General features: G+C 33.8%; 1 protein-coding gene across 2 annotated transcripts in view; it reads right to left on the reverse strand.

The window, feature by feature from the left end:
* Positions 1 to 15,062, reverse strand: part of LOC150101180 (uncharacterized) — a 97,766-nt gene that overhangs the window by 14,189 nt on the left and 68,515 nt on the right. For both annotated transcript variants that reach the window (XM_090401722.1, XM_090401723.1), the window contains exon 6: positions 6,583 to 6,902. In XM_090401722.1, coding sequence (XP_090257848.1) covers positions 6,583 to 6,902 — 320 coding nt within the window. The remainder of the gene's footprint in view (positions 1 to 6,582; positions 6,903 to 15,062) is intronic.

Genomic DNA, 15,062 nt, shown 5'->3' on the forward strand with positions numbered 1-15,062 from the left:
TAGCACCCACCTGGCTGATCTGGTGATGCATTTTGTCATCACTAACAACTGATCCACTAGGTCTGTAACAACATCCAACCATGTATTTGATCTTGTTAGAATCAACCTCACAAAATATAGCTTCACACTCACTGCTACATGAAAATTGTTACATTATTGCTATTATAGTTTTCTAACTCTAACTGGACTCAAATTATCTGATATTGTTTAAAAATGTGCATATATGTTGTATATATATATTAATATATTTCCTTAGTGTTTTTCTGGTATATAAAGCCAGGTTAGGTCTGTACCACAAATATTATTTAAATATTTCTGATTTCTTTCCAATATATTCATCTACTTTAAAAACAATTCTCATTTTCCCCAAACTATTAAAATCTTATATATTACTTTCACTCATCTTTATCTCTTAAATAAGACAAGAGAATTGTAACACAAAAGAAATAATGTTTTATAAATATAACAATATACAATTATAATGATGATGCTAAAAAGAGCACTGCAGGCGAGAACAAGAAGACTAGCCACTAATGAGGTTATTGGAGTTGTGGAGAAGGTTAAGGAAAATGAATTAACCTCCAAAATAGCAAAATTAAAGTAGATCATCAGAGAAACGACACAGGAATTGCAAAAAGTTAAGAGGTTTAAATGAGAATATGGAGAAAATGAAAAGTAAGCAGCAAAATAAAAAACATGGAAACAGGTAAGTCAGGAAGTAACAGAAATCAGGTAAGTAATGTTGTTAATAAAAAGACAGAAAAGAACTGCTAACTCCATGCTCATCTGTTGCCATTACGAAACGTTACTGAAGCTTAACAATATTTCATAACAAACTAGATTTACAAAACTGTTTTGATAACAACATTTTATCAAATGAATTACATCATTTTTATATTCTTTACAAAGACGAGGACAAGTGAAATAAATTATTATTATTGACTCCTCTAGGGAGTCCAAAGACTCATTGAGGGAGGGAACCTGCATAATGCTAAATTAAATTCCACAACAGTATCAAAAGAAACTATTACATTATGATAAATGGAGAGGGGAAAAGAAACATGTTTAATTGTCCCAATTTCTTTCCAATTAGATTGCTTAATTACATAAGTCACCTAATTTATAAAAAAAAAAAAATAATAATAACATGTGACATATCTGAATGAAAGTCATCAGATACTCCATATCATTAACAGCACACCTCCTCCTTTATAGTGTTAAACTATGATAAATTGAGATTCCTAAGAATTCCAATTTTATCATCATTTAACAAGAAAAACCTTGTAGGGAATATGCTTGCTTCTAGGTATGTGCTGTATGCAACTGGTAAAATATAGATTACATTATTATAAAGAAAAAGGAATGTGAATATTTCAAGGAAGGAATACTTACTTGATTGTATAATGCCAGTGATATGTTATAAATTAATAATATTTTGTTAGAGTTGATAATACAATATTTTGTAGTATGACTTGCATTAAGTTGCTGTGAACAAAAGTTCAAAGTGCGAGTATGCCAACGGAAACAAAGGTTGCCCCCAGGCAGTCGCGTGCAGAAGCAAGTGGTCAGAAAAAACAAACGATATGAAACGAGACCCACGTGGGAGAAATTATACACGCTGGGTGAGTTACAGTGATTGCCGATAGGGGGGATGATATACAAGGGTTAGAACCCCCCACACAGGGCTTTTTTTCTCTTCTCTCTTGGCTGGTAGTCTTGTGTATTCTGGTGGGCAGACAGTTGCACAGAGGAGTATCTCTGTCCAGGAGTACTCGGATGAAGGAGCAGCGAAGAGTTCTGTTAGGAATCCCGAGGACAGTAATGCATACGCGCTGGAAGGATCACATGCTCCTAATCGTACGATGAAAGAACACGTCTCCGTTCGATTGACGGGCAATCCATGGAAAGGGGCTCAGCATCTAGGCAACAGGCCTTGTGGAAGCAGAATCACCTTATGCCATTGTTATATCTGGAGTGGGCTAGTTATGCTGGGATCGTGTGGACTTGTCTTTGACCGGAGAAATCCATGACATAGCACCAACTAAATGAATCGGAAGGGAGATCGATCAGAGAATGGCAGTCAGAAGTTGAAGGAACAAGTATGAAGAACCAGTGTGTACGGTAACGTTGAAAATTCTTTGTCTATATAATGTGTATAAGAAAATTTAGATGTTATAAATAAGATTAGGATATTGAGGATTGAGGACTTTCATATAATTAAGACAGGACTGTAGCACCTTAATATTAGAATGCATAGTGAGGTAACTCCTATATGGTTAAACTAATGTGTATGTTTTTGAAAGTATTAAGAAGGTTTAGTCAGAGTAATGTGATATGAAGATTAATGTGAATATTGCAGTCAAGTTTTGTCAGTTTGTGAATAACATATTGATGTTGCTTCTTGATGTCCTTACTTAATAAGGATACCTATAATTTTCTCTGATTAACATTGAAGTTTTGGATTGAGTTTCTTTATATTGTAATTTGTATTAATGTGTCAAATAAACCTTTGCTATCTTTAATCCAAGCATCTGAGTATTAGAATCTGATGCATCACTTGCAAAAAGATACGAATCTTAGCAGGAGAAGATAGATTATGTTATAGGCCATGATTGCAAATCAGTAGTCATTATAGTACACCTTTGAGATTACTGATTAAGAAATGTTTAACTTAATCTAATAGTTTAGGTGGCACAGCAAAAAAAATAAATATTCCTCATGCTTTAAGAGAAGAGAGATTACAAAGACTGCCACGCTGGTTTTGGCTCGACCCTGAGGCAATTCCTTTGTGTTTTAGAGGTACCACGTGACTCCTTAGGAAGGACCCAACGTATAGTACATATATAAATAAGATTTAAGAAAGAGGGACACAACAATAGGAGGAGGTGGTGTGCTGTTAATGTCTATAATCTGAAGCCCTAATGCATTTACCAAGGCAACACGCTCTAAGCCTTTGTTCTTGATACTTCTGGCATTTGTGTAATATAAATAATAAGTTACATGCAGGCTTTTTTTTGTATGCTTTTTGAAGTCAACAGTCGGAAAACTTTCAGATCTCTGTTCAGATCTAATGCTTCACTTGCACCTACTTAGTAAGTCCAAACTGGACAAGCATAAAATCCTTTCCTTATAATCACATCCATGATAATGTTCATTCTTATAATAACACAGTTGTATAACTTGGTTGCTCTTATGCAAAGATTCTCACTATATTCTTCCCATCATGATTTAGTTTCCCTGACTCTTCATCTTAGGTACCAATAAATAAAATTACAATTAATTAAATTAAAAAGAAAAAGCCATGGGAAGACTGAGGATTTTTCTCTCCTTTTTTTTTTTTTTTTTTAAATTAATTTCATGATTTTTAAACAGTCCAGAAATCTTGCTCCAGAGGAAAAACAGAACTTTATAAAGCCACTTCAGGCTTCCAATAAGTAGGGTGGCGGTCTCACACAAGGAAATTCATTTCCCACATCTAAAACAGTAAAATTTCATTACTGAGAACATAACCCCTGTTTTTAACAGTACATTTATGAAAAATAAATTCCCACTTTATAAGCACACACTAAGAACAAATTAGCTTGTAAAGTTGGGAACTACCTATATGTATTTCCTCATATGTTATATGTCTATGGGTGCCATAATTCCTAATATTATTTTGTAACAAAAAAGTAATTTTTGCTCTCCTTCCCCAAACGATTTCTGGGAGCAATTCACCCAAATGAGAAATGCTGTCTAAACACTCGGATGTCAGTTTTTCCATGGTTATGCATTTTGGAATGAGATATTACAGGTAGAGAATTACAAGCATACCCCTTTCATAAGACACATTAGGTTCCAGATCACTGTTGTATAGTGAATCACTGTCTTTCCCCACTTGTATATGCATGTAATGGTTTAATAACATTTCCAAACAGTCATATAAGTGTGTGTGAATGATGTAAATAAAGCACTGATTTACGTCAGTTACAAACGAAAAATTTAGAATAATTTTCACAAACATACAAGTTATTCTGAATAGCTTGGTTTAAGGGAACACACAAAACTGTTTAGTCATCAATCTACACCATTAAAAGTTTTTCCATTTCAGCAATAAGACTGGCACATTTACAGATAACTGTAGTATTAACTAGCATAGCACTTTTTACTTTATCTTTGTTTTCATAAAATGTAAAGAAAAAGTAGTGTGAGGTGAGTTTAGATTGTTGCCTATTTCAGTATTCAATATATGCCACTGTCACTAAATTTAGTAATCTTAATATGTAATGTATTAAATAAGTTTACACATCTTTTCACCAGAAGCAGCAGCAGCACCACCACCCTTACTTTGAATTTTACCTGCCACATTAATAACAATAAAATAAAATAATAGTTATAAAAGTTTATAATTCACCGCAAAACACCTAAACACAATGAGATGTAACAAGAAACAATATTGTAAACAAAGAGTTCATGAAAACTGTATTGGTTTGGTTGATTCATGGAGACATCATGTCATTAAAACCACTATATGAATGAATGCATCTTCATATAAATAGGCACTGGTTATAATTGAAAAGCGTCTTATGAGCAGATAATGGGTGAAGCATCAGATTTGTTAAAATGGTCAATGAAGTTAGCTGTGGATGATGATCGACAGTGAGTTAAAGTTTAAGAGTTATTAATTTTAATAAAGACTGCAAATTAAATATGGAAATAGACCACAGAATTAGCAAAGCTGGTATGATAGGCAGTCAACTGAACTAGCTGTATGCAAGATAGTGTTCAAACCAATTTTAACTTATGGATCTGAGAACTGGGTTAGAAATAAAACTCTTGATCAAAGACTGGAGACCAGATAGCTTCTTGAGAAAGATTAGGGGACTGAATAGATGGCATCAATGGCAAAACTTGACATTGTTAATGTGTTAGCAGAACTAATCTCAGGTGGTATGGCCACTGACACAGAATGAAAAAGGAAAGATTAGCAAAACAAGTATCGTTTGACAGGATAGCAGGAAAAAGACCCGAAGAAAGACTAAGTCGTAGGTGGATCGACACAGTTAAAAGTGCCTTAGAAGATAGAAATATAAGATGGAATGTTGACAGATAACAGGCAAATTCAGAGGAAAATTGTTGATAGGAAGATTGAAAGTATATGGATTGCAGATACTGGCAGACTGAAGAAAGAGGATTGATAAGATAGATGTCTATAAACTTTTAGAAGACGTTATAGGATACGGTTAATAAAATTTTTCATTATATGGAAGGTGGGGAGAGAACAAGGGGACATCTGTGGAAATTAAGTTTGCATGCAAAGAAAGGGATTTTTTTTCCCTCATAGAGATGTGAGTGAGCGGAACGGTGACTGTTGAAGTAGGAAGTGTATCTAGTGTGAATGAGTTTAAGAAAGGGTGTGACAGCTGGTGTATGTGTGTGAATGTATGGCCTTCTTCGATGAGTCCTTGACTCCCTGAAAGTCTAATAATAATGATAATCAACAACCAAAAAATCCTGATCTAAGTCCCACATAGTAGACTTCTATTAGGCAATAATACTATAGCAAACTATTCCTATGGTACCTGCAGATTCACTAAAATGGGAATTGACTACACTAATCGTTTAATTTTATCATCCCAAGAAATTCAAGTAACTGATATGTATCCTAATTATAAGAATAATACCCTCTTTTATTTACTGTAAGAAAATAAGAGATTGGCATTCCTATTTATAACTGTGATCATTTTTAGTTACATTTCACAAAATACATATAAGCCTCTATTTCAATTCATTTTATCTATCCATTTGTATGAACACTGCTCTGGCAAGAGATTTTACTGAAATTTTATAATTGAGATATTTACTCAATTTTGTTAAGTTGTCTTTGACTTTGGTTTAAAAAACACCCATTTTTAGTAGAAAAATATTTCAAAATATATAAAATAAATAACTCCAATTTTTAGATGGAATTTAATGAAATTGTTATTTGTGATCTCTACTAAAATTCAGTGAATCATCTCAATTTTAGTTTAAATCCTACCATTTTTAATGTGAAGTTATATAAAAAATTATTTGAAACAATACCAAAATATAGGTTATAAATGACAATACAATTTATTCACAAACCAAAAACAGATCGAAGTTCAATTACTATGATAGAAACTGATATCAACATAGAAAAACACTACTTCAAAATCCAACTTTTTATAACTGTCTTGGATCATTTCCATACTTGTCATTCTTTATCTGAATATGGGTCTAAATAATGGTTTAAGTTCTTGATTTCTCTAATGCTTTAAAGTAATATGCATGACTAAAAAAATCTGATCGAAGAGATGTATTTTTTTTACTACTCAATTGTAGCAATATATTGCCAACAAACTATAAACTGCCATTTCTGTAAAAAGGCAATGGCTTTACTTTTAATCAATCATACAATTCAAGAATAAATTTGTGAATTTATTTCAAAACAACAAAAAAATTCTTTTTCTAATTATTTAAAGTTACTTTTGACTATTGCAATGAATTCTACACAACCATCTTGGACTCCATTGCATATAGAACAAAAAACTATATAAACAAAAAAAGTTTATTTTACCTCACCTTTTAAACTATCTTCATTTATTCCCATGAGATTTTTCAACTGTAAATTATAATACCTCACAACCTGTTCTTTTCTGTGTTGTTCTTTCATAATATTCCAACTAATAACCGAACAACTAGTCAAAATATCTGTAAAAAAAACTGGAATTGGTATGCTGATTACCAATGACACTACCTGAGTAGGGTCTATATAATTTTTTTTCTCTTTTGTATTCGTCACATAAGGCTGATAAATGCCATCAGAACATCTAAATAATTTACTTAGAAACTTTAAAGGCTGCTCCTCGGTGGTTGAATATATCTGCAGACTATGTATGGATCTGAAAGAAGAATCATATATATATATATGTATGGATCTGAAAGAAGAATCTCTCTCTCTCACTCACTCACACACGCACACACACAAATCCATATTCCCTTAAATGATCTTTATTGTTAAGTAACTGGCTTCAAAAGAAACCATCAATAGGAGCCACTACATTAGGGCAGTTAATCCTATCTATATAATTTGTTACCTGTTCAAGTGTATATGTTATGGCTAGACAGTGGGAGTCTCCATAGATTAGTCAGTTTTGATGATGCTCTTCGGTTGGAAAGACTTAGTCTCATATGAAGATTACAGGGTTTTTCTCCTGGAAATTCAGTTTTTTCATTCTGCATACAGGCAAACTGGCCAGGAAAATACATGCAACTTGTACAAAAAATATGCTTATAGGCATACGGCTAACCATCTTATCCTAGAATCATAGTTACGAAAAGAATAGCTTGGACAATAGCTGATATTAGAAATGAATTTTATGGTAGATTTATTTTCATCTTTAGACACCAGTTCTGGATGTTAATAATAGCCAGATACAATTCACTATTTAGCCATCTTCATCTGTGGTTCTTAATGAACACTTAAGCACCCATAAAGATGGCTAAATAGTGAATTGTATCTGGCTATTATTAACATCCAGAACTGGTGTCTTAAGGTGAAAATAAATCTACCATAAAATTCATTTCTAATATCAGCCAGATATACGATGACAACTAAAAATACAGAAAGTAATAATAATAAAATACATGACATCTTAAAATTTCAATAATTTATTGTTGTAACTTAAGCTAGAATGACATTTCCATTACATAGGACCACATATTTTTCACTAACATTTTGACAGTTTATGTTTTTTTGACTCACATTTTGCTTTACATGAACAATTCTTATAACTCTGGAATGTAAGCTAGATATCTCACAAAAAGACACAAAATCTTAAAAATATGAATTCAATTGTTTATGGTTGCAACTTAAGCCAGAAGAACATTCACTATACACAGATTTCTGGATGCTTTACATTTTTTTGACTCATACTTTGAAACATGAAAATCACTTGGCCTCCAGACGGCAACTGTAAGCCGATCTCATGCCATTTTTTCCTTCTTGCAATACATTATCCAGACATTTTAGGCAAATTGTAAATTAGTTTTTCTTGTGTAGACCTGAGAAAGAGTCCCATATCAGTTTCCAAGTTTGTAGAGAATTTGTCATCTTCTGCTGATATAGCTACAAATGAAGCATTATGAGAAGAGCTTGACAAATATGCTTGATTACTCACCTTCAGTAAATAGATTTTGTCAGCTAGTGAGTGGCTGCAGATGGGACAAAATAATATATATATATATATATATTTTTTTTTTTTTAATTTAATAAAAAATAACTTTCTAAACAAATTCTGTTTTTTTTTTTTTTAACTCTAAGGAAGCACAAATGAATATGAACATAAAGGGCCACTCTAGTAAGACAAATTAATGTAATGTATACTTTACAAAAAAATTAATCCCATTTTTATTGTTCCAGTTGGTATTAATCGACTTCTCTTTCTTGTAACGGTTCTCACACAATGGAAATATTCTCCAAACAATGACAGCACCACTAATCACATCACTTTATGAAACTCTCAACATATTAAAAAATGATGGGGGGGGGGTGCTTGGGCAGGTACATTTTTTTTCATGGCAAATAAGATTTTACATAGGAATTTACATATTTGCCAAGCCCTGATTATGAGGATCAAATCTAGCTAGATATGAGTAAAACCTATGGGCTAAATCTTGTCTTTTTTAATTCATGTCTTTTAACAGTGAAGAATTCTTTGGCTAATGCTCTATTTCTTTCAATAGAGTCATACATGTGAGTTTATTAACTCTGCCACCTCCATCTTTACTTCTTCGGGTTTTTGCTAGTCATGTGATTCATTTCTTCTACCTCTTCCTTTTATCAATTAAGATTTCTTGTTTTTCAAAGTTGTTTCTACAGCATCTTTGTATCAGTTACTTCTTAATTTTCTTGTGCTCTTGTTTCTTCATTCTGCAAACTTTCTTTATCTATTCATTTTATCATCACATTAAGTTCTTCTTTTTCCTAATTTTTAAATACCAGATTAAGGAAAAGTAAGGAAAATTATGAATAACTTATATTACAGCCATACATGCAAAGGTTGCTATAGCAACCTTTGTATTTCTTCATAGTAAGCCCTACTTTTCATCATCACTAAACAAATAAATCTTAGTCCTGAATATGAACTATTATTTTCTGTCTGCATTCATGTTACAAGCATATTTTGAATATCTTGGTTTGCATGCTCTACAGATAAATTACTCCACACAATTTTCAGCTAACACACCATTCTATCAGCAAACAATCTTCAGTTATCTGTCTGCAGTATGGGAGGTATACCAAACATGTCAAAAAATGTCATACAATTATTTACAACTACTTCTGTCACTCTCTTATATTTCATGGTCTCAAGTGAGCAAATCTGGTCAAGTTGTCTTGGTACATGATAATAAAAAGAAGAAGTGTGCAAAACATAAGAAAAAGAAGATTCCTGTCCTGAACTGATGTTTGAAGAAATATGATTTAATATGTATTGGAGAAGAAGCTTATTACTCTAGTAGCAGAAGATAATACTTTCTCTATTGCATTACTAATGAAAAACTCTTAAATGTTGTGCCCAAAACTCACTTAAGATACTTAAGAGTGTGTTTCATGCAAAACATTCTAACATCCTATATTTTCTCACTTACTCCATGTTGGGAAAGCAGAGTGACAGAAGACAAAGAAAAGCGCAAAAATGTTACACAAGAAGCCATTTCGCTCTATCTAAAATTTCGTGTTCTATGTCAACAAAAATTAGTTTATCAAAAAAACAGTTATCAAACCCAGTGTTCACAAAATTAACAGTAGGTCCCAGGCAGACTTCATAGATGGAGTTGATGGTAACTATCAAGTACACCTAGTACCTAATGTTAATTTTGAGAACACTATAGGTTTGATAACTTTGTTTTTTTGAGAAGCTAATTTTTGTTGACATGAAACAAAATTTTAGAATGAACAAAAAAATGGCTTCCTGTGTTTTAAGTAATCTTAAATAAGTATCTTAAGTGAGTTTCATGCAAAACATTGAAGAGTTTCATTAATAATGTAACAGAAAAAAGTATTTATTTATTCTTATGGCAAAAGGAATACAGAACAGCTACAGGTCAATGTCCAGTCTGGAAAGCCAATCCAAGGCCTCATCTCTCACCTTGTGGATATCCTGTAGACCACCACCATGAAATTGGCCTCTTGGGCAGTCATTCACAATATGAGTAATCGTCTGAGCCACGGGAGAAAAATCACAATAAGGGTGGTCTAACAGCCCCCATTTATGTAGTAGGTAGCCACATCTGCCCTGGTTAGTTCTGATCCTGTTGACTGATGACCAAATCTTCTTAGGAAGAGCAAAACCAGGCTGCAGAGCACAGGGATCTTCTACCAGGAAGCCGTTTGTTGGGAGAATGTTAGACCAGTATCCTCTCCACATGTCAGGTGTTGATGGCAGGGTAGCTGAAGAGAGTTTGTCCATGGACTAGAAAGGCTTTCTAGATTTTAGGCAAGACTAGGTGGATTTATAAGAGTTTGGTGCAAGGGCAGGAGTGGGTTGCTCATTGCTTTATTAAATTCTTTAATTGAGGCTTGTCTTCTCTGCATGTTTGGTAGAGCAATGTAAGATAGGACAGGCAGCCAGGAGAGCGGAGTGCTTCTCAGTGTCCCACTAATTGTGCGCATGGTAGAGTTTAGCTGGGTGTCTATAATGTTGGTGTGTGCACTTCTTTCCCAGACAGGGCACAATATTCTGCTGCAGAGAATGCGAGGGCTAGTGCAGATGACCTTCGGACTTCTGCACCACAACCCCAGGTTGTTCCAGCAAGCCTTGAAATGATATTATTTCTCATTTTAATTTTGTTGGACAGGTTGGTGATGTGCCTTTTATAGGTTAGGCTTCTGTCCAGGCTCACTTCGAGGTATTTCAGGTGAGGCTCATGCTCTACCATTTTTCCACAGAAAGAAAGGTTGAGGTGTCGATTTGCCTCTGCACTGTTCAGGTGAAAGGTTGGCAAAGGAGATGGATTGATGTAGGATCGCTAGGTCATCAGCATACATATACTTGTTTGAGCTGGTATGTGGTAAGTTGTACACGTAGATGTTAACAAGTAAAGGGGATAACACAGAGCCCTGAGGGAGACCGTTGTGAAGGAATCTGGGCCTGCTCGTTTTTTTTTTTCCCCACCAATATGGATCCAGATCTTTCTGTTGGAGAGAATGAATTCAAAAAGATGGAAAGTTTTTTGCACCTTATAATATTTCCTCGCTTTAGGAGAAGGCCCCTGATCCAGACTGTCATAAGCTGATGTTAGGTCAATGAAAGTGGCTCTAGATTTAAGTTTCTTTTGGAAGCCTGCTTCAATCTGTGTTGTCAGGGCCAGGAACTGCTCACAGCAACTTCTTCCTGGCCTGAAGCCAGCTTATTCAATTGGGAGTGCTCTTTCGATGAGTGGTGAAATTCTTTTAAGGAGAATTCTTTCAAAGAGCTTAAAGGTGGAGCAAAGCAAGGAGATAGGTCGTAGATCACTGGCCGCCCTTTTCTCAAAAATTATAATGACTGGTATAGTACCAAATCTGTGGCGGGAAGCCAAAATAAGCCGTGCCCAAACCAGAAAAAAGTATTATCTTCTGCTACTGGAGCAATAAGATTTTCTTCATCTCCAATACATATCAAATCATATTTCTTCACGCATAAGTACAAAACATGAATCTTCTTTTTCTCACATTAACGGTTTACTTTCTCAACTATTTCAGAATATCGGTCTTTGGGCTAAATATGCTGAATTATCATCATGACAAGAGTAAAATACTAAATGTGTCATACAATTTTTGATTTTCCATTCTGTATTTGGAGTACATGCTGCAGGATCAACATGTCAATGAAAAGTGACATGAAATACCCTTCAGTTTTGTAGAGATTAGGCTCCAGATAGTAGACAAGTAATTATAGATTAACCTTAACATTAGTCGGATAAAGATAAAAACGCACTTTCAACCCCTCCAGCTCAATTTTACTCAAGTTATTTGATAATATTACATAATGTTACAATTAGCCAGATAACCTTGAGATTAGCTGGATTTTAGTCTTCAGCCATAACATATATATTCTCTGGCTCAGTTGAAAAGCTTTTATAAAGCTATTCAACTGAAAGCTTTAGTAAGGTATACATTCCAGATTGACCCATTAGCTGTCATGAGGGGGTCAAGGGAAACTGAATGAAAGAGCAGAGGTAAAAAATTACAGATATTAAAGCTATCACAAAAGCTTAATTTGAATAAAGTAGTCAGACAAGATGGGATATTGGAACATGCTGAAGGAATATGAAAGAGAACAATGTCCCTAACCTAGCTGTTCAACCTAAAAGGAAAGAGAGTAAGATAATTCCATTATACCAGGATGGAGCTAGGAATGAAGCAACCAATTAGAGAACAATCATATAGAACAATTTGTTAAAAGTTTTGCTTTAGCAATTTGCTCACATTTTATGCCAGAGTGACTGTGGAGTTCATTAAGAGGAATGGATATACCATGATGTTTCTGGATTTTGGCAAGATATCTGACAGGAATGCATACTAAAATTGTTATACAAACTGAAAGATGTATGCAAAATAGGCTTATGACAAGGATGAGAGTGTGGCTGAATGAGAGATATCAGAGAGTAATGCATGGCAGTGCCAAGTCTAAGAGGTGGGTGACCAGTAAACACCTCAGGGTTTTGCAACTGAGACAGTGTTGTTTAACTCGTATATTGATATTAGGGTTGATATGGATAATAATAAACGCAATTAGGAAGGCTGATAAGAGACATTTCTGACACAGAATTCTTGCAGGCTAATTAAAAGAAACAAGTCCTATGGACAAATAACAATGAATGCTATCTCCGATTGGAAACAGAGAATTATATTAATATAATTTTCTATAGGTCAAACTTCAGGGACCATATAATGCAGCTGATCCTATCTATACTGCAACATCTCAGTATATATTTTTTGATCTGTCTGTTTTATAGGAGGGAAAAAAACTTTCGAAAAAAGGATTCGAGTTTGTTCGTCACCGTGAAACTGCTATCGGAACTATTCATTGGCATTGTGCAAAGTTTAGAACTTTACATTGTCGATCGCTGCTCCATACCAGAGACAACAAGATTATCCGTGAGTCTTCAGAACACTGTCATGTTAATTGGACTTTTGAATCTGAGGCTCATCAACTTGCAAATCAAATGAAAAGAAAAATGTCGAATCCAGGCGCAATGGCTCGTGCAGTTATAGCTAACAATTTAGTGACTGTATCAGACGGATTAAAAATGTGCCTACTGAAGAAGAGCTCCATGACGAGGAGATTAAATAGATTCAAAGCTAAAACAATCGGAAACATTTCGTCAAATCCAGATAACAAAAACTTTGAAATACCAGAGAAATACTCTAAATGGATTATTCATGATTTCAGGGCAGAAGATCCAGAACGTATAATACTAATTGGTCACAAGACTCTCCTAGATCAACTTGTAGTTAACGATTTTTGGCTAGCAGATGGTACATTTAAAGTAGTTATAGAAATATATTATCAGTTATACAGTATCCATATCCAATATGATTCAGGCGTCGCTTTTCCTTGTCTACTGGCTCTTCTACCAGGGAAAAAGGAAGAAATATATGTGAAGATGTTGAACATGTTACTGGAGAAAACTCCTCAAGTTTGACGACGAAAAATTCTGACTGATTTTGAAACAGCAGCAACAAATGCTTTCCGTGCCGTGTTTGAAAACATCAAAATTGGGGGCTGCTTTTTCCACTTATCACAATCTATTAAACGCAAAGTAAATGAATGTGGACTAAAATCTCTATATGAATCCAATCAGTCATTTTCAGTACACATTAAAATGTTACAATCACTTGCACGTTTGCCAGAAGAAGAAGTGTTAGAAACATTTTTAGAAGTTGCTGATCTGTTCTCTAATTTAGATGAATATAATGAACAAATCGAGCAAGTTCTCCTTTACTTTGAACGTACATATATTCGAGGTCGACAGCTCAGGAACGGCACGTATAGACAACCTCTATTCAATATTTCTACTTGGAACCATAGACACTCTGCAACCAACCATATAGCTAGAACTACAAATTGTATCAAAGGATGGCACTATGGACTTCAGTCTCTCTTTCAGTGTTCCCATCCAACTGTTTGGAAATTTTTGGATAACATTGTTAAAGAATTATCTTTACAACATACAAACTATTTGCAGCATTTAACTGGTCAATGAAACCCAGGACGTTGTAGGTATATTTCGTTAAAACAACGTATTTCAAATATTGTACAAAATTACGACTCTAATAGACGATTGGAATTTTTACGTTGTATAGCTTATATGACTTAGTGTTTGTTTTTTATTATTTTTTAAAATAAAAGTAATTTTTGCAATATTAAGAAAGTTTGTGTGTTTAATTTGACAACAAAATACCAATAATATTTTAATCGAATTGAAGTCAACAGGAAGGTCTTATAAAGTATTACAAAATTAACGGAACTCTTATCTGAAAATAAATATAAAATTCATCATACAAATTTAAAAACTCTAAAGTAAAAATTATATGTAATTTCATCCTTGTATAATTTCTTCCCTGTGTAATTTCGTCCTCGTGTAATTTTGGCTGCGTAATTTTGTCCTGACACGGCTACAGGTGTAGCCGAGGGCTTTCTGGAAGTAGCTTATATAAAAATGCAATATGTATTTTTTTTTAAAAAAAGTAATTTTTTTAGTGATTTGAATGCTGGAGATTTCATAAAAAAAACAATCGTATTGTGCAATGGTATGAAAGAGTAACTGCACATCTGTTTATTTTTTGTTTAAGAAGTTATGAATGGATCATCATGATTGTAAATGACTACTCACATCCTCATGTGGGCAGTCAATTACTAAAAAATTACTGTTCACTTATTGAACTACTGTTCAATAAGTAACTCTGGGTACTGTCCTCCTGAGATACATGTACATCTGTAAATAACCAGATAACATTCTCACAGAAATTGGATTTCAACCAGAACATTTCTTTCTACTTCTAATTTCATTGC

This window comes from Typopeltis vanoorti, chromosome 12, assembly GCF_054136105.1.
Source record: "Typopeltis vanoorti isolate ZY-2024b chromosome 12, IOZ_Tvanoo_1.0, whole genome shotgun sequence".
Classification (NCBI taxonomy): domain Eukaryota; kingdom Metazoa; phylum Arthropoda; class Arachnida; order Uropygi; family Thelyphonidae; genus Typopeltis; species Typopeltis vanoorti.